At 38.5% G+C, this 19079-nt stretch overlaps 2 protein-coding genes across 3 annotated transcripts in view; one reads left to right on the top strand and one right to left on the bottom strand.

Annotated features, from left to right (window-relative positions):
* The window catches only part of immp2l (inner mitochondrial membrane peptidase subunit 2), a 139938-nt gene that overhangs the window by 43789 nt on the left and 77070 nt on the right, over positions 1 to 19079 (bottom strand). The gene's annotated exons all lie outside the window — the stretch shown is intronic.
* lrrn3a (leucine rich repeat neuronal 3a) lies at positions 4406 to 7293 on the top strand. The gene has a single exon (XM_061722224.1). It carries the CDS (start codon positions 4760 to 4762, stop codon positions 6866 to 6868), a length of 2109 nt encoding a protein of 702 aa, XP_061578208.1. The 5' UTR covers positions 4406 to 4759; the 3' UTR covers positions 6869 to 7293.

Genomic DNA, 19079 nt, shown 5'->3' with positions numbered 1-19079 from the left:
TATGGTTTTAACAGAGAATGTAAGATTTGGGCTGGTTTTTCATGTTTTCGGTGGGTTTTACGTTGCATTTGGGCTGGAACCTGTCAGATCTGGCAACATCAGCAGTGGATTTCTTAATGACTCGTCTTTTTGGTCACAATAAACTTGCTCTCATCAATGGCGAAGTCCCTCTCAAATGAGAGCAAGGTGAGGTTTGATAGTCTGTTTCATCCATGCAGCCTGGAGAGAGTTTTTAATCAACTTCAGCTGCTGAAACTAATGAGCATAAGTTAAGGCTCTGATGCGAGAACTGGCTCGACGCATTACTACGGCGAGGGTACGCAGCGACGCGCACCCTACGCCGTAGGTTCTGTGTTGGTGTAACGCGGAACCATAAATCAGCCTTAAACAGATGCGCGTGCGAACCCGTGCATGACAGGCAGACACACACGGGGAGAAGGGACTATTTGTTTCATTTTTATTTTTTAAACAACTTTATCCTTATGAACACAAGTTTTATACGGTCCAACTTTCCTTATTTTATTCAGAACACTTTTTTTTTTTCCTCTTCGGAGTTTTTTTTTTTTTTTTTTTTTTTCCTCTTCGGAGTGGGCCCCCCCGGAGCAGTGGGCCCGGGGCGGCCGCCCCCCCTGCCCCCCCGCCTGCTCCGCTACAGCCCCTCATCCACTGACCTCTGCACTTCTGACTGACTGGTGGAGAGATTCAGGAGGAGAAGAACGAGTGCCTCAGGGGAAAATGTAAAGATCTTTAAGAACCATGAAATTAAGAGCAATTTCCTTTCATTCGAGCTTTTCAGGATTCATTAAGGCAGCTATCCTTTACTTTAAAACAGTATTGAGTCCTCTGGAATGCTTTCCCAGCAGTCTTGAAGGAGGTCCCTGACGTGCTGAGCTTTTCTTTTACTCTGCAGTAAAGTCAAGTTTACACAGTATTGTGCACAGAGCAGAACCCAACAGAATGGCCCATTTCTGCAGATGTCTTTTACAGTTATGCTGGTTTAGGGTGTAATCAGCTGAAAGGCACTCCCACATCATCACACCTCCGTCTCCGTGCTTCACAGTGGGACTCACACCAGCAGATACCGACCTTTACTCTTTCCTGTGACAAGGACGCCATAATTGGGAGTAAAAATATTCAATGCGGACTCAGGCTAAAAATGCAGATGTCCACTGGTCTTTCACTGGCCTTCAACATTTCAACCATTTCACCTCCACTGTGACATAAATAATTCAGAGGAGCAATTGATAACCTCTCTCTCCATATCAATGTCCAGCTGTGCCTTCCACTTGAACCCTGCGATGGAGAGATTATAATCTAATCCGGGGGATTTCTGACGCTAATCAACTTCCCTCCATCTTTCTGTCCTCATGAAAGCTCATCATGGCTCTTGATGGATTTTGACATTACTGAAGAACATATTTTCAAAGTTTTTGCGACTTTTTCTGATTGACTAACCTTCATTTGATGAAGTATTGAAGGATTTTTCTACAACTGTATATATACATATATGTATACTGTATTTTCCGCACTATAAGGTGCACTTAAAATCCTTCAATTTTCTCAAAAATCGGCAGCGCACCTTGTATTCAAAATAAGATAAGATAAGATAAGATATGAAATCCTTTAATAGTCCCACAGAGGGGAAATTTGCAGATTACAGCAGCAAAGGGGATAGTGCAAAAAACAAGAGGCATCAATAGAAATAGTTAACACACAGTAATAATAAAAACACTATAAACAGTATATACAATAAAAAATAAAATGCGCCTTATGTATGAATTTTGTTGAGCTTACTGACCTTGAACCAATTCTATGTCTGTGCTCATAAATCTGTCAAAATGTTTTAGTTTTAGCTCCGCTTGGTTGACAGTCGGACCGTTCAGCTGACACATTAAATGGGTTCAACGTCAGACAATGTTAGAGTAATTATTATAAAGTAATTATGTAGCACTGGCAGGCAACCATCATCCAACCAATCTGTCAATCTATGTTACCTTGCTATAATTAGACGTCAAGCCAATGTTAGGTTTTAGTGTAAACCCAATTTTCAGATCTATATCATAATCCAGATATAAATGTTGGAATACAACGTTGTTCCAACCTCATACTAACTTCAGGTGTCTGCTATTGCTGGGAACAATGAATCAACAGGATGTAGGACGGCGCTTACCTCCTCCACTTTTTACTTGTGGATTTGTGGAAGACGAATGATCTAAAGAGTGTATTTTTCTGTATTAGTGACGACGGGAACGATATTCAGACTTATTTTGAATGAGTTGAATAAAGTTCTACTTACCAGACTGTTTTGTTTCGCTTTATATATGTTTTATCATGCGCCTTATAACCCGGTGCGCCTTATGTATGAAAATAAACCTGTTCATTGTTATTGTGCCTTATACAGGACTGTCTGAGAAAATTATAATATTGTGATAAAGTTCTTTATTTTCTGTAATGCAATTAAAAAAAACAAAAACGTCATACATTCTGGATTCATTACAAATCAACTGAAATATTGCAAGCCTTTTATTATTTTAATATTGCTGATTATGGCTTACAGTTTAAGATTAAAATTCCCAGAATATTCTAATTTTTTGAGATAGGATATTTGAGTTTTCTTAAACTGTAAGCCACGATCAGCAATATTAAAATAATAAAAGGCTTGCAATATTTCAGTTGATTTGTAATGAATCCAGAATGTATGACATTTTTGTTTTTGTAATTGCATTACAGAAAATAAAGAACTTCATCACAATATTCTTATTTTCTGAGACAGTCCTGTAAATTATTGAGTAAAAACTAGTGAAAGAAATATACTCTTGAAAGAAATATACTCTTAAATGAAATACACAATGTATGTGTTTTAAGAGATAGAGGTACTAACAGAAAGTTAAGAAGATGTGGATATTCTATGAAATGGCAGAAGTTCTGCAACCTGTACACACAGAGCCATTTAACATGCTAATATACACATGGTCTCCTCGTCTGCAGCCAGTGGTCTTTACGGACCAGTTAACCTGCTCTTGTACATTTGGTTGCAACTTCTGCACTCAAGGTCACAAATTAATCAACACACCAATATGTGCAGTCATAGGCGAGGCTCAGCGTAGATCTGTCACCTGTAGCAACATTGATTCCGTGTCTCATGAATAATGTAAAAGTGGTTGAATAATAGCAGCAGAGCATCTGAAGCAAACTTGCATGACAAGGTTTTGATGGATCTACAACACTTTCAGGTCGTGTCTATCAGCTATGGGGCACATGTTTTTGGTGGATGATTTGATAAGATAAGATAGTCCTTTATTACTCCCTCAATGGGGAAACTCACGTGTTAGCAGCAGTACATTTCTTTTTCTTATTTCACACACACACACACACACACACACACACACACACACACACACACACACACACACACACACACACACACACACACACACACACACGCACACGCACACGCACACGCACACGCACACGCACACGCACACGCACACACACACACACACACGCACACGCATGCGGGGAAGGGGGTTAAAAGGTAAAAAAAGTAAAAGATATATATAATTACAAAATATGGACAATATATACATTGCGGTGGAGATAAAAAGATAAAAAAAATATAAGATAAAAAAAAATAGTACAAAGGAAAGAAAAACTGCAAAAAAGAAGGTAGAATGAGTGTGAGGTAGACAGGTATTGCATGGATATTGCACATATGATTATTGCACATCTAATTTTTGGACATATTATTATTGTCGCAGGTCCACCGTTCTCACTAGACGAGAGGTTGAGGGGGGTGGGGAGATTTTTTTCAGCTACTTTTTTTTTAGCTAAACAAATTGCCTATGTTTTTAATTTATTTATGTATTTTTTGTCCTTTTTTTCTATTTATTTATTTATTATTTTTTCTTTTCTCTCTGTTATGTTATATTTATCTCATTGTTTCGGTTATTCAACTAGCCTACTTTGTAACTAGACTTATGTGGGTAGGGGTTGTGTGTGGGAGGGGGTGAGCAAGATGTCTGTTTGTTTTATGTCATGTGTGTCTGTACTGTAATGTGATATATTGTAATGTTGTATGTTTTATGGGACCCCCTTGAAAATGAGATGTTACATCTCAAGGGGCTATCCTTTAATACATTCTAAATTCTACTGTATAAAACTGGAGAAACATTGTTTTTTTAAGTCGGCTCTTCAACCTCATAAAGATGCTCGAAAACCCCATTTATGTGTTCAGTTGTGCCAAATGTGATGCATCATGTCAGGTTAATCGCAACCTGCGATTTTGGATGTTGCTGTGATTAAATGAAATCTCAATTTCCCTGAATGTCAAAATGCCCTCATATCTCATCAGCACAAAATTATATTGGTCTTCTTTTCCTCTCCTGTCTCCCCAGATGGATACCGACACCAGTGACAGGAAGGGAGGATAATAATGATGGAAGGCAGAATAATCAGTCCCCTGCCACGGGCTCTGCATTCCTCAACTGCCCCTCTGCTTCGCAGCGCTGCTCCCTGAAGGATACATTGACCTTGACATATCACAGCGTGCGTGACAGCCTGGCACAGAGTGAACAGAAAGGTTGCCCCACTTTGCCGATAGCCGGAAGACAACAGGACCAGAGCTCCGGGGACCTGGCATCAGTAGAAATCCACTTTGTCTTGCTTCAGCAACAAATGAGCTTTCACCTGTGAAGTTAACTGTGATAACAGCCGACTCCACACGGGCCAATTACTGGCTGAAGGGAATACAAGGGCCAAGATGAAGGAGACAACCGTTGTGGCTTGTTTACTGGTCGAGCTATCTCTGGCTGCTTTTGTCATGGCCTTAGAGGGAGTTGCTTATTGCCCTGCGCTGTGTCGATGCGATGTACGACCCTGGTTCTCTCCCAGTTCCATTTACATCGAGGCTGCCACAGTGGACTGTAATGACTTGGGACTCTCGGTGCTACCAGAGAGACTCCCCTCAGAAACACAGGTACTGTTGCTACAGATCAACAACATTGGAAGTGTTGAGAAAACTTTGGAATACTTGGCCAACATCACTGAAATCAACTTGTCTCAGAACAACATTTCATCAGTGAGTGATGTTCATCTGGGGCTTCTCCCACAGTTGTTGTCTCTCCACATGGAGGAGAACTGGCTCCACGAGCTTTCCGACAGCTGCCTTACTTCCCTGCCAAACCTCCAGGAATTGTACATCAATCATAACTTGATTTTCTCCATTAGCTCCGGAGCCTTCCAGGGCATGAGTAGTCTGCTGAGACTTCATCTAAACTCCAATCGACTAACAAGCATCAGCAGCCAGTGGTTTCAGCATCTCCCAAACCTGGAGATATTGATGCTGGGAGAAAACCCCATTCTCTGTCTCACAGACAGGAATTTTGAACCTCTCATTAGCCTTAGAAGCCTTGTACTTGCCAGAATGAATTTGACCGAAATCCCTGATAACACTCTGGTTGGTCTTGAAAACTTGGAGAGCATATCATTTTTTGACAACTTGCTAAAGCAAGTACCCAGAGTAGCGCTAGCAAGAGTCAAGAACCTAAAGTTTCTAGATTTAAATAAAAATCCTATTCAAAGAATCCAGAGAGGAGACTTCATGGACATGATGCATCTCAAGGAGCTCGGCATCAATAGCATGCCTGAACTCATATCCATCGATAGCTTTGCCATCGACAACCTGCCAGAGCTGACAAAAATCGAGGCCACTAACAATCCCATGCTGTCGTACATCCATCCGAGGGCCTTTCACAAGCTCCCCAGGCTGGAGACGCTGATGCTGAACAGCAACGCTCTCAGTGCGCTCCATTACAGCACGGTAGAGTCCCTGCCCAACCTGCGAGAGGTGAGCCTGCACAGTAACCCCATTCGATGCAACTGTGTCATCCGCTGGGTCAACATGAACAAGACCACTATTCGTCTAATGGAACCCAATTCACTCTTCTGCGAGGAACCTTTTGAGTATAAAGGCCGGTATGTCCGACAGGTGCACTCCAGGGAGATGGCAGAGATCTGCCTCCCCCTGATCTCAACTATGGGCCTTCCAGATCGAGCCGAGGTCAGTAAAAGGAGCTCATTATCACTGCATTGTCGAGCTTTTGGCGAACCAGAGCCTGAGATCTACTGGGTGACACCGTCAAGAGACAAAATACTACCAGGCAGTATGTCTGATAAGTACTACATGCACCCTGAGGGAACTCTCGAAATATACGATGCCACAGAGCAGGAAGCCGGCTCTTACACCTGTGTTGCCCACAACCTTGTTGGGGCTGATCTCAAGTCAGTGCTTGTTTTGGTGGATGGATACAATGCTTCGCCTTCAAAACAACTTTTAGATATGAACGTAACATCAGTGGAGTCTCATTCTGTTCTGGTGTCCTGGGAAAACACAGGTGCTTTGGTAACAGAGCTAAATTGGTCAATTTTAACTGGAGGCAACCGACTCTTTATGCCTTTTAGAGTCAGACTTCCTGCCGACGTAGAAAAGTATCACATCCGACAGCTAAAGCCTTCAACTTGCTACCTGGTTTGTGTTGTGGTTACTGCTGCAGACTCTGGGTACAGCCAGGACTGTCTCAATGTGACCACAAAGACGTTAGGGGTCCCAGCAGAGACCACCCACAGGTACAGGGACAGTATAGTGATGGCTTCCTGTGCTGGGTTTTTTATACTCTTTGCTTTGGCTTGCTCTGTCATTTTTATGTATCTGTACAGCCAAGTGTCTTACAAGAAACTGGTTCATGATCCAGCTGAATTATTTCTGACTGCCAGCACTCAATCCTTTCCCTCCTCCTACATCCTTCACGTGGGCAAGACTGGGATCTATATGGAGGCAACTGCAATAGACTTAGCAAATGAGTCTGCTTAAGCGATCTCTGTAGATGTAACTCCACTTTGGGAAGAAGTGAAGCTGGACAATGAGAGACACAACAACAAAGGTTTCTTCAACTTTTCGATGGCCATTTTGTGTTGGAACTAATCAAGGCGGCATTAAAGGGAAAAAACATAAACAACTACATAAATGTCTAAAAAAAATAGAAGATTTTGTATTTCAAACTGTGTCATACCTAAATAAGGTCAATATCTTGAATATAATCTACTTTACAACTGGTCATTTGTGCAAAGCAACTGGACTAAAGCACAGTACAGGGAGGATTCTGTCTTAAATACTTTGTCAAAGCTACTTTTATGTCTGCAAAAAGCATTTTCTTTGCTGTGTTACATTAAATGGTGCCAAGCAAAGATAGTTTATAACATAAGGCAAGAAAAGCTTGTTATAGTGTACAATAAAAAAGATTGTAATGTAAATGGTTTTATGAACAAATACATTTTTCAATAAACCTGTGTGTTGTCATATAACTACAATAATTATTCTATTTAAATATGGACAATTTCAACAACAAAGGATGTCTATAAAATCGGGTGTATACATTTACCCCCTCCCAAAAAACAAGCTATCAAACAAACAAACAAAACTATTGGCCATGAAATTACACATATTATTATTATTTCTTACGTTATTAATCCCACATTGAATTCTGCAGTAAAGAAACACGAGTTGTGCTGTGGAAAAACACAATCATTTTGGTTGCCTTCAATTGTAAATGAATGCAAATGCAAATAATCTAAAGTTGTTTGAGAGAAATATAATGCAGGTATGTAGATTTGTGTGAAATGTTGAGAGCATTGGCAAACTCATTGTCTTTGAAATACATTATATTCTCTTTAATCTAATATCCAGTATGGATTCCCAGAACAAAGCCCAGTGCGGTGATGAATTGGCATTATGTGTAAACTGATGGGAGGCATTTATCAGTGGGACTGGGCCATAGATCAACCGAGTTTCAGCACCTTGGATAGAGCTTTTAGAGTGTGGCCATTTGTCACCGCCACAAGAGCTAAAATATGACCCTGTTAAGAGTTGGGGAGTGAGTAGGTCAGCAAGAACGTAGTGCCCAAGCCCTCCTCTTCCCCGTATTGCCTTCAACAGCTCAGCAACTACTTTGCACATTTGTTAAGTGCCTCATGCTGGGTGTGGGGAAGGAGGGGTTGGGACCAAAAAAAGCAGAATAAAGTAATTTCAGTCTCAAAAGGATGCAGGATGTCAGTGCCTGATGAATCGTCTTGCAGTTGTTACTGCTGTGCAATTTAACCATCACTGGGCTGTTGAGGGAGTACACGGCCTCAGCACTGTAAGGTAAAGAGCTCGGTGGGGATTAAGAGAGGAGTGGCGGCATTAAACATTAAGGGTTTCATAAATATGATGATAAACTGTTTAGAGGCTTCTCATTTTTGTTCCCTTCCTCAGCTAGATTTCTGGGTACAGTTCAGGTTCATGCCCACTCAAGATATTCATCTGTAATCTTCACAGCCATCATTTATCACAGACATGTCTTTCTGATTCTCATAACTGTGAATCCTCTGGAAATACTAAAAATTATAAAGTCATGATTTTTTTGTGAGATAATCTGAGATTTCTCCTAAGAAGTGCTCTCCAGCAGACACCTGTCCCCTGATGGACTGATAGCCTGTCCAGGTGTTTAATCGCTCAATGACAGTGAGGATGAGATGACGGACCTTTAAATAATCCATAAACCCAGCAGAGACATCACATTTTGACAATCTTAGTAAAAGTTACGGCAGAGCCCGTATTTTCTGGTGTACTTCTGCAGGCAATACATTTTTATTTCACCCAGAAGTTTTCTGATATACTAGTATGTAGATGAAGAATGTATTATTTGATAAATTATTTGATAATTTTATCTTCATTTTATTTTCTACTCATTCAGTGGTTCACAAAAATGTTTAATAGGTTTGGGAGTTTCATTTTTCTAAACTTGCTGTATCATTTTGGAGAAATGCATTTATAAGTTAACTTGTGTCATTTTATCTTGTATTATTATTTTTTTATGTTTAATCTTAATCATACTAACTTCTGAAGATGGTTGTGTAAAGAGGAATCTTTGTTAAATCAAAAACATAGTGAACAATGCTCAGCATCTTTTTCACAATAACAGTGATTCAGCAACACACTGCTGAACAGGGGTCGGCAACCCGCGGCTCTAGAGCTGCATGTGGCTCTTTAGCGCCGCCCTACTGGCTCCTGGAGCTTTTTCAAAAATGTTTGACCTTTTTTTCCTCCTTTTTCCCTTTCCCTTTTACTCTCGACATTTTGAGTTTTTTCTCTAAATTTTGACTTTTTTCTCTAAATTTTTGACTTTTTTCTCTAAATTTTGACTTTTTCTCGAGATTTTATTTCAACATTAATCTTGACATTTCGACTTTTTTCTCGAAATTTCGATTTTTTTTCTCGACATTTCGACTTTTTTCTCAAGATTGTACTTCAACATTAATCTCGACATTTCTACTTTTTTCTCGAAATTGTACTTCAACATTAATCTCGACATTTTTACCTTTTTCTCGACATTTAGACTTTTTTCTCAACATTTCGACTTTTTTCTCGAGATTGTACTTCAACATTAATCTCAACATTTTGACATTTTTCTCGACATTTTGACTTTTTTCTTGAAATTTTGACTATTTCCTCGACATTTCGACTTTTTTCTTGACATTTGGCATTTCGCCTTATTTCTAAGGCTTATACAAGACTTTTCATTTTTTGCGGCTCCAGACATATTAGTTTTTTGTGTTTTTGGTCCAATATGGCTCTTTCAACATTTTGGGTTGCAGACCCCTGTACTAGAATCATCTACAATGACTCTTTGAAGAAACTTGAATAACTTCAGTCACAACAATGTACAATTTCCCTTCGGTGATTAATGCTGTTAAATTGCGTTGAACTGAATTATCTCGGTCCAAAAGAAACATAGCCAAAACAGAAAGTCAGACATCAGTGGTTCAGAAAGTTGAGGAGCTCATTGTGTCATGAAGAACATAAGGAACATATGAATCTCTGATTCCTCTAATTGTATGACGGTTATCAGCCAAAGACTGTTGGCTCCGTCCCGTTCACCAGGAACACTCCTACATGCTCACAGAGCAAAGACTTGTGCAGTGCCACATTAAGGGTTAAAAGATTGAATCCAGAACCTTTAACTAATTCAGATACTCTTCTTCCACCCGCAGCGTGGGAGTACGCCAGCTCTGCTACTCCATGACTGAACTGAAGACAGTCGATGTAGAATCACTCTTTTTCAAAATAATTAATAGTGTTGGAGAAAGCTGTGTTCCATCTCTGCTGGTGCAGAGGCCATGCACGACAATTCTGATTGCAGATTAAAATCCAGCAGAATCATACACGATAACTACTATTTATGATTATATTTCCAACGTTGTCTCTTTACTTTTCCTGAATTTCATAATAATTACTTATAAAGTCTGGTAGTGTTAGATGAAGTAAACAAATATCTGTGTTATCGTCTCACTGTCATTGTTCTGCTTTGAGTTTGGAAAACAGACGTAAAAAGATAATATTAAAACAATTAATCTACTGAATTACAAACATTTAGTATTTACAGGACTGTCTCAGAAAATTAGAATATTGTGATAAAGTTCTTTATTTTCTGTAATGCAATTAAAAAAACAAAAATGTCATACATTCTGGATTCATTACAAATCAACTGAAATATTGCAAGCCTTTTATTATTTTAATATTGCTGATTATGGTTTACAGTTTAAGATTAAGATTCCCAGAATATTCTAATTTTTTGAGATAGGATATTTGAGTTTTCTTAAGCTGTAAGCCATTATCAGCAATATTAAAATAATAAAAGGCTTGCAATATTTCAGTTGATTTGTAATGAATCCAGAATGTATGACATTTCTGTTTTTGTAATTGCATTACAGAAAATCACAATATTCTAATTTTCTGAGACAGTCCTGTATGCTCACAAATTAAGTGAAATGGATGAGAAACCATGCAAAACAAAAAACATCTTGGACTCATAATGTCTTGAAGAAAAAAGTCAATTCAAATATGAGAATCACTGTCTAAATTGGGATTTTATATATAATTGATTTCATCTGTCAAAATCGGTTAATAATTCTACGTATTCTTTCATCTGCTCAATTGATATTCTTCTCTGCTTCTTGTTTCAGTTGTTTATCCTCCTTTTTCCTCACGTTTCGTGCACTTGACACGTGATTCTCTGCAGTTATACATCAATATCCTCTAAGAACTTGTTAAGAAACACAAAGCAGTCACAAGGCTTGCAATATTTCAGTTGATTTGTAATGAATCCAGAATGTATTTTTGTTTTTGTAATTGCATTACAGAAAATCACAATATTCTAATTTTCTGAGACAGTATGTCAAGCCTGGACATTTTTGGTCACGTTTGTTCTTTTTCTTTCTCAAATGCCTCTAGTATAACTAGTTTTCCTGGTGCAGAATGCGCTGGTTTAAGAACCACCTGACAGTGGTCCATCGGTCTAAAGCAACGCGGCTGATTCTGGAGAACTAAACTGTTTCAGTCTTTATTTTTTGTGGTGGAGACCTGCAGATGGTGAGTGTGCTTGAGGCTTCAAGACCACGTCATGTAGACAACAGAGACGCACAAACTAATTAGGCTCATTTTCCCTCTAACTGTTATATTAAAGGTTTTCCAGGAAACACAAGATGCCATGTTTTTGTTTTTTTTACATACAGATGTGGGCCGGATGTTTCTGCCTCTAACGAGCTCAGACACAGATGATTCATAATTGATGCATCATTTCCACCACAAAGTGGTCTTCAGTGGCTCAGTGTTTACGCTTGTTTATGTGTGTAAGAACAGTTATTTGCTGCTTGGGCTGAATCTCTGCTGTGAATATAACACTGGACTTGTGTACTTTCTCTCTCAAGACTTTTCTTTGACATTCATCTGTTTTCTGATTTGTTCCTGATATTTTCTCAGCTATTTCTCTGCAGTGTAACTGAATCTCAGGTGGGTTAAGCAGGATAACTTTCTCTAACAGCGAATGCATGAACACTACAGTTATGTGCAGAAGTATTATCGCTTTGCCTTGATACACCACTGAGAATTTGAATAAAACAATCAAGATGTGATCAAATCGCAGACTTTCAACTTTGGTTCAAGAGGTTTCTAAAAAAAAAAAAAAAGGCATTTACCAATAAGGAATTTGAATGAAGTGACATAAAACTTGGGGTCATTCACACTCCCCCTCCATTGTGCCTGTTCTCCTGTAGAAGAAGGGGTTTGTAGTAGAGGGGCCGTTGTAAGGGAGGAGCTAACTGAGTCTTTAAAGAGAGATTTATCAGGAAAGCACAAAACAGACTGGTTTAATACAACACCACATCACTGGTGAGATGGCTGCAGAATCAAGCAAATGTAAAATAGAACATTCAAAAGTAAGTATTTGAAAAAGAATTGCATATTATATCAACAAATCCATTATCCAGTTAAATACTCTCTTGGTGTCCAACACATTTCAAGCAAATTAATATTGGGAAAAAAATTATATATATATATATATATATATATATACATACACATATACATATATATATATATACATATATATATATATACATATATATATATATATATACACACATATACATATATATATATATATATATATATATATATATATATATATATATATATATATATACACACATATACATATATATATATATATATATATATATATATATATACACACATATCCATATATATATATATATATATATATATATATATATATATATATATATATATATATATATATATATATACATATACACACATATCCATATATATATATATATATATATATATATATATATATACATATACATATATATTGATATTAAAATTGCACAGATTTGTGCAGGTCAGTGCAACGTTTTTATATTTCAACCTTGCATTCCCACAGCAAGCCCAACAGTGAGTGGAACTTCCAAGTATTGATGACTGTCACTTTTCTGAACGGTGTATCGTACACAATATAGTTACCACTCAGATTAGTGGTGCCTTACACAAGTTTTTGAGCCTAATTTGAAGGATTGTTTTGTTCACTCTTCTTAGTGGACACTATGGACCCCCCACACCAAAATGCTCTTCAGCTCAGTAACAGCAGAAGTTTATCACTCTGGTCCAGACTGCAAATGAATCCAACATCTGCAAATCCAAAGCTGGCTGATCTCGCTCTGGCCGAGTGACAATAACTGATAAATGATCATTATTATATATAATTCTAATGAATGTAATAATTAGAGTACATATTCATTATAAATTAGTTATAGCAAGTATTTAAAATGAAATACTTTATAGTAACCCAGGTCTGAACAAGTGTATAGTTTTTTGTACGAAGGCAAAAACTCAGTGAAAATGTAATTCCCCCCTCAGCCAAATATCAAATATCACACTTTTTCTTTCTTTTTCTTTTTTTTAAAATACATGAAAGCACCACATACTGGATGTAATCTGACATAATTGCTGTTCCAGTGTTTATACCGTAACAAGCACAACAACACAACCACAGTCCAGCAAGATCCTTTTTGTCTTTATTGCTTCTGGAGACTTCAGCCTCCACTTTTTACTCCATCTAGTTTTGTTTTAGCCAGAACCAGCAGCTCAGCTTATTTCACTGTGATATAACTAAATAATCCTCAGCTCCCCAAACCCTCCACCTGGAAAAAAGAAGACTAATGATATTGTAGATTTGTGGACTCTTTTCTGAGATACTCAGACACAATTCTCCACCGGCTGCTTCCTCGATAAGATGGGCGGCACAAGGACACATTCAGGGATTTCAAATGTCCTTTCCTCCATGCAGACTCTAAGCAGAACCAGAACCTAAGCTTTGATTAATGTTTCACAGGAACAGACAAGTTCACCTGCGGAGAAAAACGTCTGAAGACCAGCTGCACATGAGTGCAGTTATACCTTAAAACGGGAAACCTTTGCTGTGGTTACACTTCAGAAAACCGTTGATCCCCTAATGACGTGTTTCAGTTTGTAAATGCAGCTATTGCCGTGTAAAGTGGACACAAAAAACCAAACGTCTTTCAAAACAATGACGTTATTGCTCTCTTTTAAATCTTGATTTAAGGACAAATAATAGATACAGTATAATGGATTAATACCAGCAGTCTGACGACCGCTCCAGAACATTTTTTTTTTTCTGGCTTTCTGGTCGTCATGTTCTTCTCAGCTGCCACCAGCGTTGGAGGAGAGAACAGAACTAAACTCAGGCTGCTGAACAATTACTCTGTAATTAATAATTTACAGGTTTTTTTAATCACTCAGTAAGACGCTCCATTAAAGCACTTGCTTCCTCCTGCAGAGTGATTAAAGTTGGACCCAGACGAGGGAGGAAGATTCCAGGAAAATTAAGACAAGACTGAGCAATGTGGAGTTAAATTCAGAATGATTTTACCAAAAGGGTTTTTTCTGACATATTTGATGCTATTTATTGGTTTTTTTTCGGAAGAATCCAGAAACAAATTATATTATCTATATACAATTATATTATATTTATATACAATTATAACTTGCCTTGCCTCATGCAGCAGTCACATGACTTGTACATACGGCTTCAATACACCTTATTTTATTATTGAACCAAATGCTAAGTCAAACTCCATATCAGAGTTTAAATCTTTAAAAATATTCATAGAAAATCTAAAACCATTTCTGAAAGCTCTTAGTTGGCTTTTGCATGTGTTTCCGTTCTCCTTATTAGGTAATATCCGCAGCATTGTGCTAACGTTTTCTGGATTACTAGACCACCAGCTTTCTAGATTTAACAGAAATGACACTTTCAGGAGAAAAAAATGATAAAAAAAAGTGTAGCAGACATGAATGATAGCTATCCTACACTACGACTGCACTGCAAGCTTGTACCAATTCTATCAACCAATGAATGATCAAATATTCAGAAAAATAACAGATCGCTACAGTTCTCTCACCGAACCGATGCACAGTACATCCATTTGATAAGTTCAACAGAACAGAGAAGACAAAAGTAAGTTAACCTGTTCATGAAAAATGGTTGTCAGCAACGCGTATAAAAAAAGTGCTCAGCACTGGAGGAATCTTGTAAGTGATGAGGTCGATTGGCATGAAACAGCTGAAAGACGTCTTAGAAAGGCTGAGTTTGTAACAAATACAAATGATGAGAGGTTTATCAAGCTTCTATAAACGATTAAACAATTTCCGAATAACAATCCTTAGCATAAAACTGTGAAGAAGACTGAACATCTCATCGTCCACATGATAAAAGAATCTGTCACAAGACACGTTTGAGAATCAGAATTGGACCCCAGTCATTTTAAAGAACCCTCAGGCAGGCATGTGTCAAAAAAAGGGGGGCAAGTCTTTAATTTAAACCCGTGATGGGTTCAGGAACCCTTTCAGAAACCACCAAGAACACAGAACACACGTTAAAGGAGGAGCCAAATGTCACCAGGGCTCAGTTTTTAAAGGCTGTCAATTTCAGAATCACCTTCTTGTTTGAGGTCGTACTTTTTCTCAGTGTAAATACTTGATAAAACTGTCTCTGTATTCTATTGTAAATATTACAGGACTGTCTCAGAAAATTTGAATATTGTGATCAAGTTCTTTATTTTCTGTAATGCAATTAAAAAAAACAAAAATGTCATGCATTCTGGATTCATTACAAATCAACTGAAATATTGCAAGCCTTTTATTATTTTAATATTGCTGATTATGGCTTACAGTTTAATATTAAGATTCCCAGAATATTCAAATTTTTTGAGATAAGATATTTGAGTTTTCTTAAGCTGTAAGCCATGATCAACAATATTAAAATAATAAAAGGCTTGCAATATTTCAGTTGATTTGTAATGAATCCAGAATGTATGACATTTTTGTTTTTGTAATTGCATTACAGAAAATCACAATATTCTAATTTTCTGAGACAGTCCCGTATATTACAGACAAGTACTAGTTTTGAAAATAACTGCTCTCTTTTTATTAACATTCTACAAAGTATAATTTAATTAAGTTGTATTTGTATAAGGTCTATTACAATACAAATTGTCTCTATGTGCTTTTCAGAGAGCCAGAACACGAGCCCTGAGCAGAGTTTATGTCCTTTACTCTCTTTGCATCATTACACACTGTGGATGTGAAACCCGCTCCGTTTCCTTCTCATCCTTAAAAAGTACAAACACACTGAAATCAGACTCTGGTTGAGAGCCATTTTTTCTTTCTTACTGCTGCTGTTTGTTTGTATAAATCCATGACGGCAGGCTGAAGTGCAGGGTCGCTGCAGCTCGGCCTCTATGCTGCCTGGAGCGTCGGCTTCTATTCATGCATTTCTCTTGAAATGAGACGCAAGGACGGGTCAAACGGGGTCAACTCTTGTGAGGTCGGTAACATAAAAATGCTGCTGACAGAGCAGGTTGCAGCAGGAAACTATTGTGGATTTGCCGGAGGACGTTAAGATTGTGAAGATGCTAAAGGTTGGCAGGTGTACAGTATGGATATCCAACTTTTTCTTCAGAACAGACGAAGGCGAATGTGGAGGAGCACGGATGGAAGAATGACATGATTGTTAAAGGCTGGATGTGAAACCCACGCTCTGAAGTTTGTACCAACACGGAGAAATGAAGCAACAAACTGCAGTTGACAGACAAGCCCTTGAAGATAAAACAGGAGAGACAAGTCAGCCGTAATAATTAAGTTAGCAGGATGACACGGTTAGAAAAAAAAAAAAAAAGAAAAGAAACCTGGAACCCAGAAAACAAGGAAAGAAACCTCCAGGCTTGGACTTAGACCTGCCAAAATGAATCTGAAAACTGCCAAGAAAGCAGAGTTTGAAATAAACAAATGGAAATAGGAGCAAGCAGCATTCATGAAGCTGAACAGAATACCAGAAAAGGTCACACACACGACTTCTTATCATACACACGCCGGGTTATCCAGTCTGTAGCACTTTGTTTCTGCATTCACACACAAATGACCATCTGACAGTCCTGCTGTCCTGCAGAACGGAGGAGACCTGCACCCCGCGCTAATGCATCTTACTCAGAATCAGATCAGAATCAGCTTTAATGACATAGTTTGAACATATCAAATATTGAATTTGACTTCTGTTAACACAGTTGGAACCATTGTTGTTATAAGGCGCCATTTTTCTAAAAGAGGATGACACTGGGATGGAGGAGGGAAAAAAGGCAGAGGTGCAAAAAACACCTCAGTACAGAAAAGCAACATAATCATAACAACATCATGACAAAGACTTGCAACTTGTGTATTTATCAGCAATGTGTGTGTGAGCGGTAAGTGTGTGAACTTTGCCCCAGATCTTCTCCTCAGCCATCGTCCTTGATGTTATCAGCTCAGTACAGTTCTGTACAGTTCTGATCCAGGTCCACCGGTGTCCTGAGGGGAAGGGGAGGCTAGTGGGAGCAGAGAGAGAGTCTTGTTTTCATTCCTCCAGGGAGATTGGGACTAGAGCAGCCTGCCAAGCCGCTCAAGGTCAGATTGTAGAATCAACAATTGCATTTGGGACAGGCAGACTCCAGTGATTTTCCGTCTGCCTTAAGTCTCTCTGGTTCATCAATGGCGACTCCAAACAGACGAATTTGTGAAATTCCCGCCAAGCCGAGCTTCCAACTTCTCCAACGTCTTCTCCATCCTACAAATGGGTTCAAAAATTGCAGCTAACCTGCGATTCTGTTCAAGAATCACATCCAGCTTGCGATTTTGCTCCATCAACATTTGAGTCTGAGTGTTGGTTGCACAGCTTATCCCTTTAGCATCCGGCAGCTCTGAGAGAGCCAGAACAGCTGTCGACCAATTCAGAATTAGTCGATATGCCAGGTAACCGCCAGCTCCAAAAAGCAGAAATCCTGCCATTAGAACTCCAATTATGAAGACATCTTCAACATCCTCCACCGCCAGTACGGACAGACACACGACCCTCCACTGCTGCAGGGAGTCCATCGTGTATCCAGCAGCAAACGTCCCGTCGGGGCAGGAGGGCTCCCCAATGCCATGACTTCTCGTTGAGAAAATGTGGTCAGTTGCACCGAGAGACCAGTTACTCAATTCCATGATTGTAGAAAGTTTGGGAGAACGTGAAAAGAGAAGCTCCAAGAGTGACAAGACAGAGAGCAGCAGCAGGGCTGATAGGGAGGGAGCGGGAGAAGAAAAGCGTCCGCCTTCACCGAGAGCAGGAAGAGGAAGTACTTTACTTACAATCTGTTAATGATCAAGTGGTTTTCTTCAACACCATGTCACAAAGCTTTCATTTGTAACGTGCACAATGCACTTATGTCCAAAACGTCTCAGGTTTCATCAGTCAGTGACGTCCAGGTTTCATGTAGCACTATTTTTGTTTCAGAGATATTCGATGTCACATCAGCTATGAAAAAAAACAACGAAAACAAAAACGATATATGTACAATAATGTTCATCAACCAACAATTTATTCATAAAATCACATACTCTTACATTTTATGAACTGGTGGATTTTAAAACCGCTCAGTTTATGTTTAAAATAAATAGTAACACGCTCCCTGACTGTGTTCAGAAGCTCTTCCAGCGCAGAGTCAGTCGTTATGAACTGAGAGGAATATGTATGTTTATGAAAAACAAGACAAGAACGACCGTGAAACAGAGATGCATCTCAGTAAAAGGAGTCAATCTGTGGAACAACCTTGATAGTGAAATGAAACTGTGTAATACACTGAAATATTTCAAAAATATGTATAAAGACAAGATCATAAATAATTATAAATCATTGGCATAGCCACATTATGTAGATTTATTGCAAAATTATGGACAGAATGATGTGTGTATTATGTCTATGGAAAGATGCATGTATGTGGATGTATGTATATGAATGCTTATGTATGCATGTATGTGTAAGTGAGTGTATATGCATGTACATATGTGTATACAGGTATAAATAAGTGCGTATGTATGTATGCACAGTAATGTATATATAGTTGGGTTTGGTGTGTGTGGATGAATGTATGCACGTGTGTAAATATGAACATCTTGATCCTGTTAAGCCGAGATAGGCCAGTTTGAGCAACATTTTAGTTTTTTCAAATCTTGCACTATAGTGGGACGTTGACATTGTGTTAAAAGGGTAGACAAAATAAGCTTTGGCTTCAGTCTGCACCTTTTGGTCCTA

The sequence above is a fragment of the Cololabis saira genome, chromosome 5 (assembly GCF_033807715.1).
Source record: "Cololabis saira isolate AMF1-May2022 chromosome 5, fColSai1.1, whole genome shotgun sequence".
In the NCBI taxonomy this organism is placed as follows: domain Eukaryota; kingdom Metazoa; phylum Chordata; class Actinopteri; order Beloniformes; family Belonidae; genus Cololabis; species Cololabis saira.
Note: the sequence above shows the minus strand (reverse complement) of the source record. Positions and strands in the feature narration are given on the sequence as shown.